General features: G+C 45.5%; 1 protein-coding gene across 2 annotated transcripts in view; it reads left to right on the forward strand.

The window, feature by feature from the left end:
- The window catches only part of LOC143962111 (phospholipid scramblase 1-like), a 24,447-nt gene extending 12,907 nt beyond the window's left edge, over nucleotides 1–11,540 (forward strand). For both annotated transcript variants that reach the window (XM_077471436.1, XM_077471437.1), the window contains exons 4-7: nucleotides 872–1,053; nucleotides 6,394–6,555; nucleotides 7,465–7,593; nucleotides 8,002–11,540. In XM_077471436.1, coding sequence (XP_077327562.1) covers nucleotides 872–1,053; nucleotides 6,394–6,555; nucleotides 7,465–7,593; nucleotides 8,002–8,055 — 527 coding nt within the window. In that variant the 3' untranslated portion in view covers nucleotides 8,056–11,540. The remainder of the gene's footprint in view (nucleotides 1–871; nucleotides 1,054–6,393; nucleotides 6,556–7,464; nucleotides 7,594–8,001) is intronic.
- The last annotated feature ends 10,191 nt before the right edge of the window (nucleotides 11,541–21,731 follow it).

Raw genomic sequence — 21,731 nt, forward strand, 5'->3', positions numbered from 1 at the left:
CAGTGATTTTACGGGCGGAAGCTAGTCGGCGTTCTGCTGTGCGCCGCAAGGCGGGTTTTTAACCCGCAAATGAAGCGCCATGAATGCAATCTTGTGATTGCATGGACGTGGCGCTTCTCATAGTGCACTGTGACCGGCGCCACAGTACACTATGTTAAATTGTTAAATGACATTTTTTTTTTTTTTTTTAAATGTCTTAAAGGGCCCGTTTTTTTTTTTTACTTTTTTTTTTAACTTTTTTTTTTTTTTTTTTTTTTTTTTTACTTTTTTTTTTTTTACACCTAGGGAGAGGGGGGGCGGCGCCCGGGCGCCCCCTATGGGCGGGCCGCCACTGAGATTATATATATATATATATAATTTATTTATTTATTTTTAAATATAAATGGTTAGAAACAAAAGAAGTTGCAGCAAAAAAAAAAAAGCAGTAAAATTATAGTTAAGGGCAAAAAGTACTGCCCTGGGGGACAGGTATCAATGCAAACAATTTCTTAAAAACAATAGTTGTTTTTTTTCCATAGCAGTGATTTTAATTATGCTTAAAGTGCAACAATAAAAATGAAAAAAAATCTTTTAAAAATAGTGTGTGGGGGGGGGGGTCCCCTTAGTCTGCCTGCTTGTATTTCTCTATCCTCCATCTGATCAATGTTTATAAACAATGTTACTTTGTATCTCTCTATCTCCCATCTGATCAATGTTTATAAACAATGTTACTTTGTATCTCTCTATCTCCTGTATGATCAATGTTTATAAACAATGTTACTTTGCATTTCTCTATCTCTGCCCTGAACAATGTTTATTAACACTGTATCAGACAGTCTGCTTTTTGACAGACGTAGGCCTCTACAGCCATCATCATTTCTTTTTCTTGCAGTCTCGGTTTCACAAAGATGGGCGAGGAGCTTTGACGTTCTCGATCACAGAGGCCAGCGAATGTATCAGGGCAATCAGCACGTTGAGTGTTGCGGACCCAACTTTGATCTGAGGGTCAGAGATAGCCGAGGGGATGAAGTCATGAGTGTTACTGAGAGCAACAGCTGCGGGTGTTCAAGAGAGGTAAGAGGCTTATGCCGCGTCCACGCGACCGGACTTTCCGGCAGGCTAGGTCCGACGGTCTTCCCAACTGACTTTTGGTGGAGTTCCGTGGACCTTTCCAAACTAATGGACTTGCCGACATACGAATGGACTAAGTCCGTTCTAAAGTCCGTTCCTTTTGAATGTGATGACGTAAGACGGGACTAGAAAAGGAAGTCCAATAGGCAGTAGCCAATAACTTCCCCTGCGTCGTATTTGGTCCGTTAAAGTCCAACTCTGGACTCCCTCATTACAAACTGACCCCCTTCCCCCTCACCTTATGCCCCCCAAATGTCTGTTTTTGATTTCATACACTATCATTTAATAGAAGTCTTCAGTCCATTCACATTACATGTGGGGTCCTCTTAGGTGAACTCTTAAGGCGTCGGCATACCAAGACATTTTGGACAATTTCATGCTCCCAACTTTGAGGGAACAGTTTTGGGGACGGCCCCTTCCTGTTCCAACAAGACTGCGCACCAGTCCACAAAGCAAGGTCCATAAAGACATGGGTGAGCGAGTTTGGGGTGGAGGAACTGCAAAAACATTGGGATGAATTAAAGCAAAGACTGCGAGCCAGGTCTTCTCGTCCAACACCAGCGCCTGACCTCACAAATGCTCTTCTGAAAGAATGGTCAAACATCCCCATAGACACATCTCCTAAACCTTGTGGACGGCCTTCCCAGAAGAGTTGAAGCTGTTATAGCTGCAAAGGGCGGAGCCAACTCAATACTGAACCCTACGGACTAAGACTGGGCGGCCATTAAAGGTCATGTGCGTGTAAAGGCGGGCACATCTTAGCCAAGCCTCGATCTGAGCCTCGGACGGCCAATCAGATCTACGCTCTGACCTGTTCCCAACTCAAATTGTATAGTAACGATGGAACAGTACAGGGATTTATATAAATAAACCAATATAGATAGTTCACTCCTTCCCGATATCGACCCATGCATGGAAATAAGGAGCACCGCCACCACAACATCGCATCACGGATCTCATACCACCACAGGGAGTATCACACAAAACAATATGTAGCACTAACCCCCGAAGGAGCTGCTGGTTATTCTTGGGCTTTCTGATACCTTCCGTTCTCCTCGTTGCACGTCTAGGGGATGTCCCGTGTTAGGTGGCCCAGTAACTTGAGACAACAGATCCACTTGAATGGATTTTATTTGCGAACTCAGACAATTGAACAGTCCTTCAACTTGGGATCAGAGGGTTGGAAAGGGTAGTTCAGGTTCTCTCAATGTCAAAGTCCAAAAAACGTTGAAGAGCTTGCTTACTTTGACTGCATCCAGAGAACAGCCAATCACAGCTGGATGATCACTCAGGTTGGACAGTCCTTCTATCACATGGTCTAGCAACCAACATGGTGCTTACTCAGGAAGAAAGTCTTTATCACCGACGTTGTTGCAGAACACGTAGGAAAACTAAGCTGTAGAACACTTCTAGGATACCTGGATCTTTCAGCCTGCTTGGCGATATCCACAAGACCGGATTCTCTCGGTTACTTCAGCCCTTCCAGGCTCTTGTTAAGAAAACCAACTCGTACATGGTGTTCTTCTAAAGAGTCCTCCCCTGGAATGCTTGAAGTACTCTGGGTCTCTCCCAAACCGGAGACGGCACCCAACCACCTCAGAATCCTCTTTTAGTTCCCTTGCCTTGGGCTAGCCAGCCCCGAGGCATTAAAGTCGGGTGGATCCGCACCCCAGGCCATAGCCTTCCTGGGGGCTGGTCAGGAGGACCAGGACCATGTAATCAGCACTGGACCCCCGAACCACGAGACGTCCGCATCTTAAGTACCCTCTCCCAGAGGGCACAGCGAGAACGCCACTCCCACTGACCTGGCTCAGAAAGAGAGTAACTTAAGCACCTGACCAGACCATAGTTCCACACCCGCCACAAGAGACAGTGCCCCCCTGTGGCCAAGCTGAACATTTCACAGTGCAGTAAGACTGATGCAGAGGTCTAATTTGGACAAATAAACCCAAACCAAACTGCAGTTTGGGAAAACTTTAACTTTGAAAAACGCATAGCGCGTGCTCTTCAGGAGCCGCCGCTACACAATATATAACCCAAACCTATTAATTCTCTATAGAGCTATTTTAACAAAAAGTTATTATATTTCAATCAATACGGCCCCGACCCTATAGTCGATCAAAATACCTTCAAGAAAACATCATGCGACAGGTTTTTAACCAGCAGGAAGTGTCACAAATGTATTATGTGGGGATCACGTAACTGCAATCAACCACAGTGACATCTAGTGGACCATATCGATATAACATAAAATGTGCCTACACTGAATGGACTTTAGTGTCAAAAACTCATAAAAATGACTAAAATGATAAGTAGGAATACAAAAGTAAATCTAAATAAATATACAGAAAAAATAAATAAAATAAAAAATAAAACACCATACAACAGGAATTGGCGAGCAGGAAATGTCACAATTTACTACATGTGGTCATATTACTGCAGCCAACCACAGTGACATCTAGTGGACAAAGTACATAACACCAAAAAAAAAAAAATACCTATGCTGAATGGGCTTTTCTGCCTAAAGACTCCCAAAAATGAGTAAAAATAAATATAAATCAAAGGACAAATAAATTATAGCACAACATACCAATAAAGAACATGAAGGGGGAATTGGGTATAAGGCAGGTGCTGCACAATCCTCTACTGATACCCTGTTTCCCCCGAAAATAAGACCTAGCGTCATTGTCGGTGATGGCTGCAATATAAGTTCTACCCCTCCCAAATAAGCCCTACTCCGTTTCCCCGAAAATAAGCCCTACCCTGAAAATAAGACTTACAAGGACTTTAACTAGGGCTTATTTGGGGGGGTAGGGCTTATATTGCAACCATCACAGACAATCACGCTAGGTCTTATTTTCGGGGAAACGGGGTAGCCAGAGGGTGCTGGTACTTGTGGGCTCACATCTAAGTAGGGGGGGGGGGTCATCATACACTATATTACCAAAAGTATTGGGACGCCTGCCTTTACACACACATGAACTTTAATGGCACCCCAGTTGGTGGGGGTCTCCTTTGACGTCTATACCAGACACTCATCAAGGATAAGGGTCTGATATGTATTTTGAGGGGGGGAGCCCACCCCATTAGCATCTATATAAGACCCTCCTCCAGGGTAAGAGTTTGGTGTAGATGAAGGGAATCCCCCTATATTATAATCCCCGTACATTATATTACAGTTATTTTATATATATATATATATATATATATATATATATATATATATATATATATATAAATACACACACACACACATATATATATATATATATATATATATATATATATATATATATACACACATACATTATATATATAAAATTTTATTTTTTCCCAAAAAAGTGCACTTGTAAGACCGCTGCGCAAATACGGTGTGACAGAAAGTATTGCAAGGACCTCCATTTTATTCTCTAGGGTGTTAGAAAAAAATTATAATGTTTGGGCGTTCCAAGTAATTTTCTAGCAAAAAAATAAATGTTTTTAACTTGTAAACAACAAATCTCAGAAAGAGGCTTGGTCCTTAAGTGGTTAAAAGAGCTAAAATCCAATGAATAAAAGGGGCGAGCCAAGTAGAGTCAGGCTGTGGTGGAAAGAGCCCCCAGCTCTGTTGCAAGCAGTGGGAGTCATGCAAATATCAAAATCCGTTTATGGGTGGGTGCCAGTCTGGGGGTCTGGGTGTTTCTAGGCAGGCTTTATGTATGTGGGTAACGCCCACTTGTGCATGAGAATGTGTGAGGCACTGCATCTTCAACTAAACACATGTAAGTAAAAACCCATGTACCACCCCTAGGAGCCACTCAAACCCTTAAAAAAAACAGCCAACCAAACACCTTTTCCAAAATGAATTAAACAGATTTTGTCAAAATGTGAACATATACCCAACATTTCTGATAAAATAAATGTAGCACTGACCCCCGAAGGAGTGGCTGGTTTTCTTGGGCTTACCGTTTACCTCCTCCGCCTCGTAGCTCGTCATTCTTGTCTAGGGGTTCCCGAGGTTGATGACCCAATAACTGCAGAGACCGACACTCAAATTCCTTTTGGAATTTTTATTTGCTTAAAACATTGAACAGAAACTCAGTCTCTCATTTGGGAATAGAGGGTATAGGTATGGAAGCTCAGGCACTTAACAAATGTCTCTCTCTAGATAATCCAGGGAGTATCCACTCGCAGCTGGATATTTCCACCGTCGGATAAGTCCTGGTTTCAGGGACTTAGCAGCCGACAAATGATTCAAACTTAGCAAAGTCTCTGGCACAGACTTGGTTGCAAACTTTTAGATAAACACAAAAAGTCTCTCACAGGAACTTAGTTGTAACAGAAGGATAGGAATAGGAACTTTCTTGCGGTACCAGTATCTTGCAGCCGGTCCGGCGATACCGCAAGAAATGTGGATTCAGTTAGCGTCCTTACAGCTCAACATCCAGGCTCTTACCGAGCAGCCAGCCTCGTGCGTGGCCCTCTTCCGAAGAGTCCTCCCCTGGTTGCATGACGAGTTGCTGGGCCTCTCCAAAACCCGAGACGGCACCGGACCACCTTAGAATCCTCCTTCCGGTTACTGAGCCTCGGACTAGCCAGTTACGAGACTCGGAAACGGATGGATCCGCACTCCAGGCCATGAGGGCCCCCAGGGGCTGGTCAGAAGGACCAGGACCATTGAGTCAGAAATTACTTCTGGACCGGAACCCAGAACCACGTGACTTCAGTACCTTAAGTACCCTCTCCCGGAATACACAGCGAGACAATGCACCCGCTGATTGGCTCCGAGAGAGAGATTGGTACCCAATGCGTCCAACCAGACTGCGTTCTAATGCCTGTCAAAGGTGTTAACTGCAACTATGACCAGGCAGAACCTTAATACAGCCCAGCCAAACTGATGTCAAAACCACAATTTAGAACAATTAACCCCAAGACTCAACTATAGTCTTGAGAATTTTTTTTTTTTTTTTTTTTTACAGACGTAGCGGGTACTCTTCAGCGCTACATAAAGAATCTCCTTTTCACTTTCCCTGCCCAGACAGGAGCTATACATGGAGACCTCATCTCTGAAGGCCTCAAGAAGCCAGCAAGCAGGTCTCAATCCACCAGGACCCCACCTAGACCTAAAATATGTGTGTTTGAGATGGATTGATCCTTTTTATAGAAACTAAAAAAAATAAAAAATAGGAAAAAGGAAAAACAAGTAAAACTGAAAATGTTTTGGTGAAAATCCAGAAGTGAGACAAAAGAATACTTCTAAAGTCCTCCCTGTGTGACGTTATAATCCTGTTGTCTCTGTTCTAGGCAGTCTTGACTCTCCCCAGTACTGGGAACATCGGATTCGTCTCTTTCCCCTCCAATAACTTCATCACCCACTTGTCCATCATGGACTCCTCGAGGGAGGTCCTTCTTCTAATCCTGGGCCCCAGCCTCAAGATCAGTATCTTCGGGAACATCTCTTTTGAGGTATGAGGTACAAATCCAAGTCAGCTTATGGTTCCAGAGATAGACTATTTATCTTCTGTCTTTACACATCCTCATATTACAATATACATTAGAGCATACAGATAACCACTCACATTGGTCCCTGAAAGAAGTTGCGCTCTAATGCCGCCTGCACGCGATTGCACATTCCGAATCCATGTTTTTTTTTCCCGAAGGATGCTGGCTCAAACTTGTCTTGCATACACGCGGTCACACAAATGTTGTGGGAAATTCCGAACATCAAGAACGCGGTCACGTATGACGAGCCCAGAAAATTGAAAGTTCAACAGCCAGTGCGGTTCCTTCTGCTTGATTCCGAGCATGTGTGGAACTTTGTGCTTCGGAATTGTGTACACACGATCGGAATTTCCGACAACGGATTTTGTTGTCGGGAAATTTGAGATCCGGCTCTCAAATTTTGTTCGTCGGAAATTCCGACGGAAAATGTCCGATGGAGCCTACACACAGTCGGAATTTCCAACAACAAGCTCCCATCGAACATCTGTTTTCGGAAATTCTGACCGTGGCATTAGTGTAGGGATCTTGCCTTAAGTTGGAGTGTCCGTAGACTAAGTTTAAGGTGTACAGCCAACCTAAGCTTTGCTGATGTTATCTGGAATCATTAGGTTTCTCCTAAGCCCAATATATTGCTGTTTTCTGTTGGTTTCTGGGGCAGAGGTTCAACCCACTCCCTGAGTCAAAGATAGGCTTTTCCACTCTATAGGGAGCATGGACTTTGCTGATTGCCGAGCTATAGTGCTGACTTAGAAGGGAGGGGGGTTGAGATTGAGATTTCTGCAGAAGGACCATTGGATTCATTGGGAAAGTTCAATTGGGCTTTAACTTTCCTGGAGTTTTTGTTTGTGATATCTCTGTGCTTTTTCCTGAAAGGTGAAATCTCGGGACGAGCAGCATGTGGTGGGGATGATAAGGAGTGAAGGGAACCAGTACACGGTCATATTTCCAATGGACCTGGAGGTGACGATGAAAGCCATGATTCTGGCCTCCTGCTTCTATCTGGTGAGGACACCTCCATTCTTCTCTTTGTGTAACCTATTGTTGAAGATAAAACTTAGGGGCTCCTTATATTTGGGCTTCAATGGAGGAACGGGCCAGCAGCATATGCTATATTTGACTCCGCTAGGAGAATAATCGTAGAGTGTTGGGAATATTAGAGCAGGGTAAGATTATTGTCCTCTGGATTCACCATGGGATATATTCATTGGTCTAAACAGGGAAAAAAAAGTGTGGCAGAGAAAGGGTTAACTTGTCATCAAATAAACAGGTCAAAAAGGTCCATAAGGGGTGTAGAGGGGTGAGAGCTGAACTGAGTAAATGACTTGTTAGTATTGCTGTAGATCTTTCCGCCATTTCTACTAGTGATGATGTAAGTAGCAGAATCCTAATGCTCTCCTAATTCTCTTACAGGACTCCATCATTTATGACCAGAGGCGGAGCGTCACAGACCGACCCAGCAGCTGACCTGTGACCTCTTACACCACGACCTGTTACACCATGACTGTTGCACTGTGACCTGTTACACCATGACTGTTACACCATGACCTGTGACCTCTTACACCATGACCTGTTACACCGTGACCTGTGACCTCTTACACCATGACCTGTTACACCATGACCTGTGACCTCTTACACCATGACCTGTTACACCGTGACCTGTGATCTCTTACACCATGACCTGTTACACCGTGACCTGTGACCTCTTACACCATGACCTGTTACACCGTGACCTGTGATCTGTTACACCATGACCTGTGACCTCTTACACCATGACCTGTTACACCGTGACCTGTGACCTCTTACACCATGACCTGTTACACCATGACCTGTGATCTGTTACACCATGACCTGTGACCTCTTGCACCATGACCTGTTACACCGTGACCTGTGACCTCTTACACCATGACCTGTTACACCATGACCTGTGACCTCTTGCACCATGACTGTTACACCATGACCTGTGACCTCTTGCACCATGACTGTTACACCATGACCTGTGACCTCTTACACCATGACCTGTTACACCGTGACCTGTGACCTCTTACACCATGACCTGTTACACCATGACCTGTGACCTCTTACACCATGACCTGTTACACCGTGACCTGTGATCTCTTACACCATGACCTGTTACACCGTGACCTCTTACACCATGACCTGTTACACCGTGACCTGTGATCTGTTACACCATGACCTGTGACCTCTTACACCATGACCTGTTACACCGTGACCTGTGACCTCTTACACCATGACCTGTTACACCATGACCTGTGATCTGTTACACCATGACCTGTGACCTCTTGCACCATGACCTGTTACACCGTGACCTGTGATCTGCTACACCATGACCTGTTACACCGTGACCTGTGACCTCTTACACCATGACCTGTTACACCGTGACCTGTGATCTGTTACACCATGACCTGTTACACCGTGACCTCTTACACCATGACCTCTTACACCGTGACCTGTGATCTGTTACACCATGACCTGTGACCTCTTACACCATGACCTGTTACACCATGACCTGTGACCTCTTACACCATGACCTGTTACACCGTGACCTGTTACACCATGACCTGTAACCTCTTGCACCATGACCTGTTACACCATGACCTGTGATCTGTTACACCATGACCTGTTACACCGTGACCTGTGACCTCTTACACAATGACCTGTTACACCGTGACCTGTGATCTGTTACACCATGACCTGTGACCTCTTACACCATGACCTGTTACACCGTGACCTGTGATCTTTTACACTCTGACCTGTTACACCATGACCTATGATCTGTTTTACCATGACCTGTGAACTCTTACACTCTGACCTGTTACACCCAGGGGTGGACTGACCATTCAGGCACTTGGGCACTGCCCGAGGGCCTCATGCCACTAAGGGGCCCCATCAGGGTTACCAGCCTCAATAAAACCAGGGACAGTATGTAAAAATCTGTGTTTTTAAAAAAATGCCAAGATTATGGCTGCCCCACCTCTCCAGTACCTTTTCAGTGTGTATGTGTATTCTGTATGTGTATACTGTGTGTGTATATTGTGTGTCTATACTGTATGTGTGTGTGTCTATACTGTGTGGCCCCATAATCTATTGCCTGGGGGCCCCATAATCTCCTATTGCCCGGGGCCCCATAATCTCCTATTGCCCGGGGGCCCCATAAATTTCCCCTGTTGCCCGGGGGCCCCATGAGTTGTCAGTCCACACCTGGTTACACCATGACTGTGACTCTGACCTGTTACACTATGACCTGTGATCTGTTACACTCTGAACTGTTACACCATGACCTGTGACCTGTTACACTGTGACTTGTTACATCCTGACCTGTGATCTGTTACACTGTGACTTGTTACACCATGACCTGTGACCTGTTTCACTCTGATCTGTTACACCATGACTTGTGATCTGTTACACTGTGACCTATAAATTATTACACTGTGACCTTGTTACATCCTGACCAGTGACCTGTTAAACCATGGCCTGTGATCAGTTACACCGTGACCTGTGACCTGTTTCACTCTGATCTGTTACACCATGACTTGTGATCTGTTACACTGTGACCTATAAATTATTACACTGTGACCTGTTACATCCTGACCAGTGACCTGTTAAACCATGGCCTGTGATCGGTTACACCGTGACCTGTGACTTGTTAAACCGTAACCTGTTACATCGGGACCTGTTACCTGTTACACCGTGACCTGTGATTGGTTACACCGTAACTTGTTACATCCGGACCTGTGACCTGTTACAACATGACCCCTTACACCGTGACCTGTTACACCATGATCTGTTACATCCGGACCTGTGACCTGTTACACCATGACCTGTGACCTGTTACACCGTAACCTGTTACATCCGGACCGGTGACCTGTTACACCATGACCTGTTATCTGGTACACTGTGACCTGTTACATCCGGACCTGTGACCTGTTACACCGTGACCTGTTACACCATGACCTGTGTCATGTTACACCGTGACCTGTTACACCATGACCTGTGACCTGTTACACCGTGACCTGTGACATGTTACACCGTGACCTGTGACATGTTACATCGTGACCTGTTACACCGTGACCTGTTACACCGTGACCTGTGACATGTTATACCGTGACCTGTTACACTGTGACCTGTTACATCCGGACCTGTGACCCGTTACACCGTGACCTGTGACTTGTTACACCGTAACTTGTTACACCCGGACCTGTGACTTGTTACAACATGACCCCTTACACTGGGAACTGTTACACCATGATCTGTTACATCCGGACCTGTGACCTGTTACACCATGACCTGTTACACCATGACCTGTGACCTGTTACACCATAACCTGTTACATCCGGACCGGTGACCTGTTACACCATGATCTGTTATCTGGTACACTGTGACCTGTTACACCGTGACCTGTGACATGTTACACCGTGACCTGTGACATGTTGCACTGTGACCTGTTACACCGTGACCTGTTACATCCGGACCTGTGACCCATTAAAACGTGACCTGTGACTTGTTACAACATGACCCCTTACACTGGGACCCTTTTACACCATGATCTGTTATATCCGGACCTGTGACCTGTTACACCATGACCTGTGACCTGCTACACTGTCACCTGTTACACCATGACCTGTTACATCCGGACCTGTGACCCGTTACATCGTGACCTGTGATTTGTTACACTGTGACCTGTGACTTGATACACCGTAACCTGTTACACCCAGACCAGTGACTTGTTACAACATGACCCCTTACACTGTGACCTGTTACACCATGACCTGTTACATCCGGAACTGTGACCTGTTACTTTGCGGACTAATATTTGTTTTTGAATGATTTTTCTTTTTTTTTCTGCTGAATATTATCCGTTCTTTATATCTGCTTTGTACATGAATTGTCGTTCCCAAATTGTGATCACATTAAATAATTTTTAAGAGAAATGATGTCTACTATACTCTTCAACTTTCTTTTTTGCCCAAATTTCCGGCAATGTCTAAATCTCTATTCACCATAAGCAATGGTCCTCATCATCATCACAGAGTGAATTCTTCATTTCCTTGTTCTACAAATCTGGATGTTCGGCGGTGAGATCGGACTGGAGATCCACTTTAATTGTAAACCCGGGAATATTATTACTACGGCATATCAACGAAGGTAAAGAAGCCCTCTTCAAAGCCCGGTATAAATATTTATCAGCAGTATCCAGGACAAGCCTATTGCAACCTTTCCTCTGCCTCCCAACGCGTTTCACTCTGCTAGATTAATCGTATAGTGTTGGGAATATTAGAGCAGGGTAAGATTATCGTCCTCTGGATTCACCATGGGATATATTCATTGGTCTAAACAGAAAAAAAGGCCAGCATTTCAGATCAGGAATATCTTGCTGTGATTTTCACACCATGCTATTTATTTTTAAGATTCCCCCTCGCAATAAAGGAAGGATAAAAAGGAACACATGTAACATGTAAGACACATATAATGCTTACATAGAAGACAAACATATAACATCTAAACAACCAATCACGTGGCAGTAGCCAGGGACGGACAAAGGGGTGGGCAGGAGGGGAAGTTACTTTGGGCGCAGTGAAGCGAAGGGGCAAAAAACGGACACCCATTCTATGGCATGTATTAGCAGTGGGGGAAGGGGGGCCACAATTCTGGATCCTTGGCCTGGGCACTGGACTACCCTGAATCGGTACTAGCAGCAACGCAATCTATAAAAATCATGCGGATATAAGTCAGATACCAAAATGGGGGAAAATGTCACCTTGGTGGTTGTGACAGTGGCATGATTGCCGGTGCTGGATGGGCTGGTTAGAGGATCTAACCGATCTCCTGAGATTTTCATCCACAACAGTCTACAGAGATTACTCCGAATGGGGCAAAAATCATCCATCGAGCTGCAGTTCTGCAGAGGGAAATGTATTGACGAGTGAGGTCAAAGGAGAATGGTCAGACTGGTTGGAGGTGACAGAAATGCTATGGTAGGGATGGCAACCCATCCGTCCCAATCTACCTATTGATCACTGGCATGTAACAAGCATAAATCAACCTACCTTGTTCCTAGATCCTGATACCCCCCCCCCCACCACCATGCTCTGATGGGTCATATGACACAGCTAAGGGGTACCAGGGAGGAGAACTTCCCTCATACTGTTGCATGCTGAGGTCCAGTGAGTGAATTTTACAGATGGAGTGGATGTTTGTACAGGGAGTTGGGTATTTTGCTTGTGTGTGTGTGTGTGTGTGTGTGTATCAGGGGGGGGGGTGTTACTTCTGACCTCTGAACTCTATGTAACTTACATTTGACTCTACACTCCTGACCTTTGACTTCTATGTTACTTACATCTAACCCTACATTGCTGACCTCTGAACTCTGTTACTTACTTCTGACACTACACTGCTGACCTCCCGACTTCTGAACTCTATGTTACTTACATCTAACCCTACACTGCTGACCTATGAACTCTGTTATTTACTTCTGAACCTGCACTGCTGACCTCTGGGCTCTATTACTTTTGTCCCTATACTCCTAATCTCTGAACTCTGTTACTTACTCCTGACCCTACACTGCTGACCTCCTGACCTCTGAACCCTATGTTGCTTACTCCTGACCCTACACTACTGACCTCTGAACCCTATGTTACTTACTCCTGACCCTACACTCCTGACCTCTGAACCCTATGTTACCTACTCCTGATCCTACACTCCTGACCTCTGAACCCTATGTTACTTACTCCTGACCCTACACTCCTGACCTCTGAACCCTATGTTACCTACTCCTGACCCTACATTCCTTACTTCTGACTCTGAACTGCTGACCTCTGAACTCTGTTATTTATTTCTGAACCTGCACTGCTGACCTCTGGGCTCTGTTACTTTTGACCCCATACTCCTGATCTTTGAACCCTTTTACTTACTCCTGACCCTACACTGCTGACCTCCTGACCTCTGAACCCTATGTTGCTTACTCCTGACCCTACACTACTGACCTCTGAACCCTATGTTACTTACTCCTGACCTCTGAATTCTAAACTCTATGTTGCTTACCCCTGACCCTATACTACTGACCTCTGAACCCTATGTTACTTACACCTGACCCTACACTACTGACCTCTGAACCCTATGTTACCTACTCCTGACCTCTGTACTCTAAACTCTATGTTGCTTACTCCTGACCTTACACTACTGACCTCTGAACCCTATGTTACTTACTCCTGACCCTACATTCCTTACTTCTGACTCTGCACTGCTGACCTTTGAACCCTGTTACTTACTCCTGACCCTAAACTCCTGACCTCTGAATTCTATGTTGCTTACTCCTGACCCTACACTCCTGACCTCTGAACTCTATGTTGCTTACTGCTGACCCTACACTCCTGACCTCTGAACTCTAAACTCTATGTTGCTTACTCCTGACCCCACACTCCTGACCTCTGGACTCATATCTACTCCTGACCTCTCAACTCTGTTACTTACTCCTGACCCCACACTCCTGACCTCTGAACTCATATCTACTCCTGACCCTACACTCCTGACCTCTCAACTCTGTTATTTACTCCTGACCCCACACTCCTGACCTCTGAACTCTTACTTACTCCTGACTCTACACTCCTGACCTCTCAACTCTGTTACTTACTCCTGACCATACACTCTTGACCTCTCAACTCTTACTTACTCCTGACTCTACATTCCTTACCTCTAAACTCTATGTTGCTTACTCCTGACCCTACACTCCTCACCTCTGAACTCTGTTACTTACTCCTGCCCCTACATTCCTGACCTTTGAACTCTGTTACTTACTCCTGACCCTACATTCCTTACCTCTGAACTCTAAACTCTATGTTGCTTACTCCTGACCCTACACTCCTCACCTCTGAACCCTGTTAGTTACTCCTGACCTTTGAACTCTTACTTACTCCTGACTCCACACTCCTGACCTCTTAACTCTTACTTACTCCTGACCATACACTCCTGACCTCTGAACTCTAAACTCTATGTTGCTTACTCCTGACCCTACACTCCTCACCTCTGAACTCTGTTACTTACTCCTGACCCTACATTCCTTACCTCTGAACTCTTACTTACTCCTGACCGTACAGTCCTTACCTGTGAACTCTAAACTCTATGTTGCTTACTCCTGAAACTACACTCCTGACCTCTGAACTCTGTTACTTACTCCTGACTGTACACTCCTTACCTCTGAACTCTATGTTACTTACTCCTGACCCTAAACTCCTGACCTACTGACGATGTACGTGAGCACAATGGCCCAGCTGCGTAAATGGTTGTACCTGTAAGTCTTCTTTAAGACGCGGCCTAGTGGGCGAGCGTGCGCCCGCCGCATACTCTGTGAGTGTGCCCGCGGGTCTCGCAGACTCGATGTCCACCAGAGGCCCGCGATCGCATGACACACAATCGACAGAACGGGGACAAGGCATTTCCCTGTTCTGCCTAGCAACATGACAGGGATCTACTGCTCCCTGTGATCGGGAGCAATGATCACTGTCATGTCATTGGTAGACAGGGGCGGACTGACCATTCGAGCACTGCCCGAGGGCCCCTAGGGGGCCCCATCGGGGTTGCCAGCCTCAGTAAAACCAGGGACAGATTGTAAAAATCTTTTTTTTTTTTTTTTACATCTGTCCCTGAAATGTCTTTGATGTACAATCCTGGAGGCTATAGCTGCTCTGCCCCTCCACTACCTCCTCAGCCAATGGGAACACACTGTACACTCCCCATTCCCCCGCATGCCTTCTTTGAATACAGAGCAGGATATGCCGACATCTGGAGGAGAGGAGAGGGAGGCGTGGACACAGCCTGCAGTGTAGGATGGACTTTATAGGCTGATAGAAGGTAAGATTCCTAACTTGGCTGAGTTAGATGTCATTTTATCAGTGCTTTCTCTGGTGAGCAGAAAATCGATACTCAACATGTCATGCTTCAAAATTGCGCCCGCCCGTGAAATGGTGACAAACTTTGACCCTTAAAAATTTCCATAGATGACAACAGAAGTTGATCTAACAATTCCATGCCCGTGAAAAATCCACTTGTTGCCATTCGGAGGCAGCTGAATGGTGATTGGTTGAGTAAGGTACTACTCTGGGGAATCTGCTGTAAGGTACTACTTTGGGGGCTCTGCCGTAAGGTGCCACTGTGGGGGCTCTGCCATAAGGTGCCACTATGGGGGCTCTGCCATAAGGTGCCACTATGGGGGCTCTGCCACAAGGTACTACTCTGGGGGCTCTGCCACAAGGTACTACTCTGGGGGCTCTGCCATAAGGTACTACTCTGGGGGCTCTGCCATAAAGTACTACTATGGGGGCTCTGTCATAAGGTACTACTATGGGGGCTCTGCCATAAAGTACTACTATGGGGGCTCTGTCATAAGGTACTACTATGGGGGCTCTGCCATAAGCTACTACTCTGGGGGCTCTGCCGTAAGGTACTACTCTGGGGAATCTGCCGTAAGGTACTACTCTGGGGAATCTGCCGTAAGGTACTACTCTGGGGAATCTGCCGTAAGGTACTACTCTGGGGGCTCTGCCGTAAGGTACTACTCTGGGGAATCTGCCGTAAGGTACTATACTGGGGAATCTGCCGTAAGGTACTACTATGGGGGCTCTGCCATAAGGTACTACTCTGGGGGCTCTGCCGTAAGGTACTACTCTGGGGCTCTACCGTAAAGTACTACTCAGGGGGCTCTGTCATAAGGTGCCACTATGGGGGCTCTGCCATAAGGTGTCACTATGGGGGCTCTGCCATAAGGTGCCACTATAGGGGCTCTGCCACAAGGTGCCACTATGGGGGCTCTGCCACAAGGTGCCACTATGGGGGCTCTGCCACAAGGTACCACTATGGGGGCTCTGCCACAAGGTACTACTATGGGGGCTCTGCCACAAGGTACTACTCTGGGGGCTCTGTCATAAGGTACTACTATGGGGGCTCTGCCATAAGGTACTACTATGGGGGCTCTGCCGTAAGGTACTACTCTGGGGCCTCTGCCGTAAGGTGCCACTGTGGAGGCTCTGCCATAAGGTGCCACTATGGGGGCTCTGCCATAAGGTGCCACTATGGGGGCTCTGCCATAAGGTGCCACTATGGGGGCTCTGCCATAAGGTGCCACTGTGGGGGCTCTGCCGTAAGGTGAGATTCTGATGTAAGGGAGGATTGACTGTGCAGACTGTGATTATAGGGAGAATGTTGGGACTCTGATGTAAGGGAGGACTCTGATGTGAGCGTGGTGCTTATCCTGACTGCTGTACACTATATGTTGTTTTGTTCCTTACTTACTCCTGACCCCCGCACTCTGTACATTATACTGTACATAGACCTGACCAGGGTGTTGTCTCAACAGTTGCTGGTTTTAATTAACCACTTTTAAACCATTTGGCTGGCCAAAGACCAGAGCACTTTTTGCGATTCGGCACTGCGTCACTTTAACTGACAATTGCACGGTCGTGCGGCATGGCTCCCAAACAAAATTGACATATTTTTTTCCCCCCCACAAATAGAGCTTTCTTTTGGTGGTATTTGATCACCTCTGCATTTTTTTTTTTTACGCTATAAACAAAAAAAGAGCGATTTTGGAAAAAAAAAAACGCATTATTTTTTACTTTTTGCTATAATAAATAAGGTGCCACCTTATTTATAAATAATAATAAATAACCCCAAAAATCTATATAAAAAAAAAAAAATTTCCTCAGTTTAGGCCGATATATATTCTACATAATTTTGGTAAAAAAATAAAAAATCGCAATAAGCGTTTATTGATTGGTTTGTGCAAAAGTTATAGCGTCTACAAAATAGGGGATAGTTTTATGGCATTTTTATTAATTAATTTTTTTATTAGTAATGGCGGCGATCAGCGATTTTTAGGGGGACTGCGACATTATGGCAGTTGGTTTTGCATAGAGCAGCCCGGATTGGCTCTTCTTCTTGGATCCCTTTGGCCCTCTTGTTGAGCAACCCCACAGCAAGCAGCTTGCTGGAGGCAGTGGCGTAGCGTGGGGGGTGAGAGGGGGCTGCGGCCCCGGGCGCAACATTTGGGGGGGGGCGAAATCCCACGCCAGTGTGTGTGTCCCTTACTCCGTCCTCCTAATTTTGATTTCCTATGTCTCCATGCTTTGCCCACCACAGGATGGCCCCTGGTGCCCTGTGATTGGGCGAAGGGGGTCATTTGCAGCGGTGGGCCCGGCCTGTCCTGGATCACGGGGAAGCGGGGCTGGCCCCCGCTTAGCTGTGAGCCACTGCTGTCCCCCTCCACCTCTCCTCCGGATCCCAGATTGTTTCCCTGTTGTGGCAGGCAGTGAGACAGACTGCAGAGGCAGAGCAGATGGAAGAAAATCAGGTGGGTGGCAGACTCCCTCGTGAGTCACGTTGCTGGTCTGGGGAGAGGGAGCAGCCAGTAAGTCAGTTTAGTGTGTAGTGTAATTTAGTGAGTAGTGTAGTGTATAGTGTAGTACAGGGATCTGCCCATTAGCGGACCACCAGCGGTTGCAAAACTACAAGTCCCATCATGCCTCTGCCTCTGGGTGTCATGCTTGTGGCTGTCAGAGGCTTGCTGTGCCTCATGGGACTTGTAGTTCTGCAACAGCTGGAGGTCCAATAATTGCAGATCCCTGGTGTAGTATGTAGTGTAGTGTAGTGTAGTGGGGTGTGTAGTGTAGTGTATAGTATAGTTTAGTGTATAGTGTAGTTTATAATGGGCAGTTTAGTGTGTAGTGTAGGTTAGTGTATAGTGTAGTGTGTAGTGGGCAGTTTAGTGTGTAGTGTAGCATATATTGTAGTGTGTAGTGTAGTTTAGTGTGTAGTGTAGTGTATAGTGTAGTGTAGTGGGCAGTTTAGTGTGGAGTGTAGTGTAGTTTAGCGAGTAGTGTAGTGTATAGTGTAGTGTAGTGGGTAGTTTAGTGTGTAGTGTATAGTGTAGTTTAGCGTGTAGTGTAGTGTACTGTATAGTTTAGTGTGTAGTGGGCAGTTTAGTGAGTAGTGTAGTGTATAGTATAGTGTAGTGTAGTAGGCAGTTTAGTGTGGAGTGTAGTGTAGTTTAGCGAGTAGTTTAGTGTATAGTGTAGTGGGTAGTTTATTGTGTCGTGTATAGTGTAGTTTAGCGTGTAGTGTAGTGTGTAGTGTAGTGTGTAGTTTATTGTGTCGTGTATAGTGTAGTTTAGCGTGTAGTGTAGTGTGTAGTGTAGTGTGTAGTTTAGCGTGTAGTGTAGTGTGTAGTGTAGTGGGCAGTTTAGTGAGTAGTGTAGTGGGTAGTTTAGTGTGTAGTGTAGTGGACAGTTTAGTGTGTAGTGTAGTATAATGGTCAGTGTAGGGATCAGGTAGGTCAGTACTCGGGAGGTGCTAAAAGTCTGCAGGTTAGGGGGGTGCAAATTACTTGCCTTGCCCTGGGTGCTGACAACCCACACTACGCCACTGTCTGGGGGGCCCCATAATCTCCTATTGCCCGGGGGGCCCCATGAGTTGTCAGTCTGCCCCTGGTGGCAGACCATCCCCCTACAGTTAGAATCACTCCCTAGGACACACTTAATCTATAAACGCTTATTGCGATTTTTTTTTTTTACCAAAAATATGTAGAAGAGTACGTATCGGCCTAAACTGAGGAAGAAATTCGTTTTTTTATATAGATTTTTTGGGGGATATTTATTATAGTAGAAAATAAAGTGCTCTGGTCAAGAAGGGGGGTAAAATCTCTCGGGGCTGAAGCAGTTAAAAGAAATTTAGCAGGCGGAACTCCGCTTTACGTGGTTAATTAACCACTTACCGACCACCCGCCGCAGTTTTACGGCAGCTGGTTGAAGGAGGATATCATTGTTATGGAACCCCGGTATCCCCGTCTTCAGCAGGCGGTCCGCTACAAGATAAAATTGGTCTCTGCGGCGGATTTTATCGGCAGCGGGAGAGGGGGCCCCCCGCCAAGATCCGGTGCCCTCCACCGCTTATCGGAGCCTTCGGCAGCGCCAAAGGCGATCGCGGGTTGTCTATGGAGACGAGTGAGGGCAAGATGGCCCCCACCTGTCTCCATACCATAGCAGGGCGGAAGCCACGTCAAAGCATCACTTCTGCCCACACCTCTTAAGGGGCCAATTTTTTTGAATGATTTTTTTTTTTTTTTATCATCGCATTTTAGTGTAAATATGAGATGTGAGGTCTTTTTTACCCCCCAGATCTTATATATAAGAGGACCTGTCATACTTTTTTCTATTACAAGGGATGTTTACATTCCTTGTAATAGGAATAACAGTGCCATTTTTTTTTTTTTTAATAAAAAAATAAAAAGTAAAATAAATAATAATAATAAAAAATTTTAAACGCGCCCCGTCCCGCTGAGCTCCTCTGTAACGCAAAATATGTAACCTGTAGAATTTTTTAAACGTTGCCTATGGAGATTTTGAAGGGTAAATGTTTGTCGCCATTCCACGAGCGAAGCACAATTTTGAAGCGTGACGTGTTGGGTATCGATTTACTCGGCGCAACATCATCTTTCACAATATAAAAAAATAAAATAAAAATTTTATTCAAAGAAAGCGGATTTTTTCCAAAAAAAGTGCACTTGTAAGACCGCTGCGCAAATACAGTGTGAAAAAAAAGTATTGTAATGACCGCCATTTTATTCTCTAGGCTGTTAGGGGGGAAAAAAAATCTATAATGTTTGGGGGTTCTAAGTAATATTCTAGCAAAAAAACAAAAACAAAACAGTTTTAACCACTAGAGATCCGCGCTATAGCCGAATGATGGCTACAGCGCGGACCTGCTTTGCCGGGACTACTCTATTGACGTCGTCCCGTGCACGAGCGGCCTGCGCGCCCTGTGGTCAGCGAGTCTATGAGACTCGCCTGATCACGGATCCGAGCAAGGGGTCTGACAGCTGATCATGTGACAAAACAGAGCCGGTAATCGGCTGACAGCGCGAGGAGGAAAAAAAGCCGATTACCGGCGGCCATGATCGGGACATCAGTCCCGATCATGGCCAGCTTATCAGTGCCCACCTGCCCCCTGCCAGTACCACCCAGATGCTAAAAAAAGTGCCACCCAGCAGTGCCACCCATCAGTGCCCATAGTGCCATACATCAGTACCCACAGTGCCACCTATCAGTGCCCACAGTGCCACCTATCAGTGCCCACAATCTGCCTCAACAAAAGTGCTGCACCTCAGTGCCACATATCTGTGCCCATCAGTGCCGCCCAGCAGTGCCACCTATCAGTGCCCATCAGTCCCATTAATCAGTGGTACCTATCAGTGCCCCTTAGTGCCACCCATCCGTGCCACCCATCAGTGCCATCTTATCTGTGCCCATCAGTGCCGCCTTATCTGTGCCCATCAGTACTGCCTTATCTGTGCCTATTAGTGTCTCCTTAACTGTGCCTATCAGTGCCCACCAGTGCCACCTATCAGTGCCCACCAGTGCCGCCTCATCAGCGCATTTCAATGAAGGAGAAATATAATCTGTTTGCAAAATTTTATAACAAACTATTAAACATGATTTTTTTTATTTTTATTATTTTGCATCTTTTTTTGTTTGTTTAGCAAAAAATAAAACTCCGAGCTGTAATTAAATACCACCAAAAGAAAGCTCTATTTGTGGGAAAAAAATGATAAAAATGTCATTTGGGTACAGTGTTGTATGCCCGCGTAATTGTCATTCAAAGTGCATCAGCACTGAAAGCTGAAAATTGGTCTGGGCAGGAGGGGGGTTTAAGTGCCCAGTAAGCAAGTGGTTAAACATGTAAACACCAAAATCTCAAAACAAGGCTGGTCCTTGAGTGGTTAAACGTGTATTTTTTTCCTAAATAATTGTGTTTGAGAAACTGCTGCACAAATGCAGTGTGATATAAAATATTGCAATGATTGCCAATTTATTCTCCAGGGTCTCTGCAAAAAAAAAAATATATATCTATTTCTAGTTGTGATGTTTTGTTTTCTCATCAGTCACTATAAAGTGTTACATTGTGTTTTGTTTTGTTTTATTTTATTTTGTTGTGTTTTGTTTCCTCATCTGTCACTATAAAGTGTTACATTGTGTTTTGTTTTGTTTTATTTTGTTGTGTTTTGTTTCCTGATCAGTCACTATAAAGTGTTACATTGTGTTTTGTTTCCTCATCGGTCACTATAAAGTGTTACATTT

Source organism: Lithobates pipiens, unplaced genomic scaffold (assembly GCF_037356315.1).
Source record: "Lithobates pipiens isolate NorthernLeopardFrog02 unplaced genomic scaffold, aLitPip1_a1.2 Scaffold_8, whole genome shotgun sequence".
NCBI lineage: Eukaryota > Metazoa > Chordata > Amphibia > Anura > Ranidae > Lithobates > Lithobates pipiens.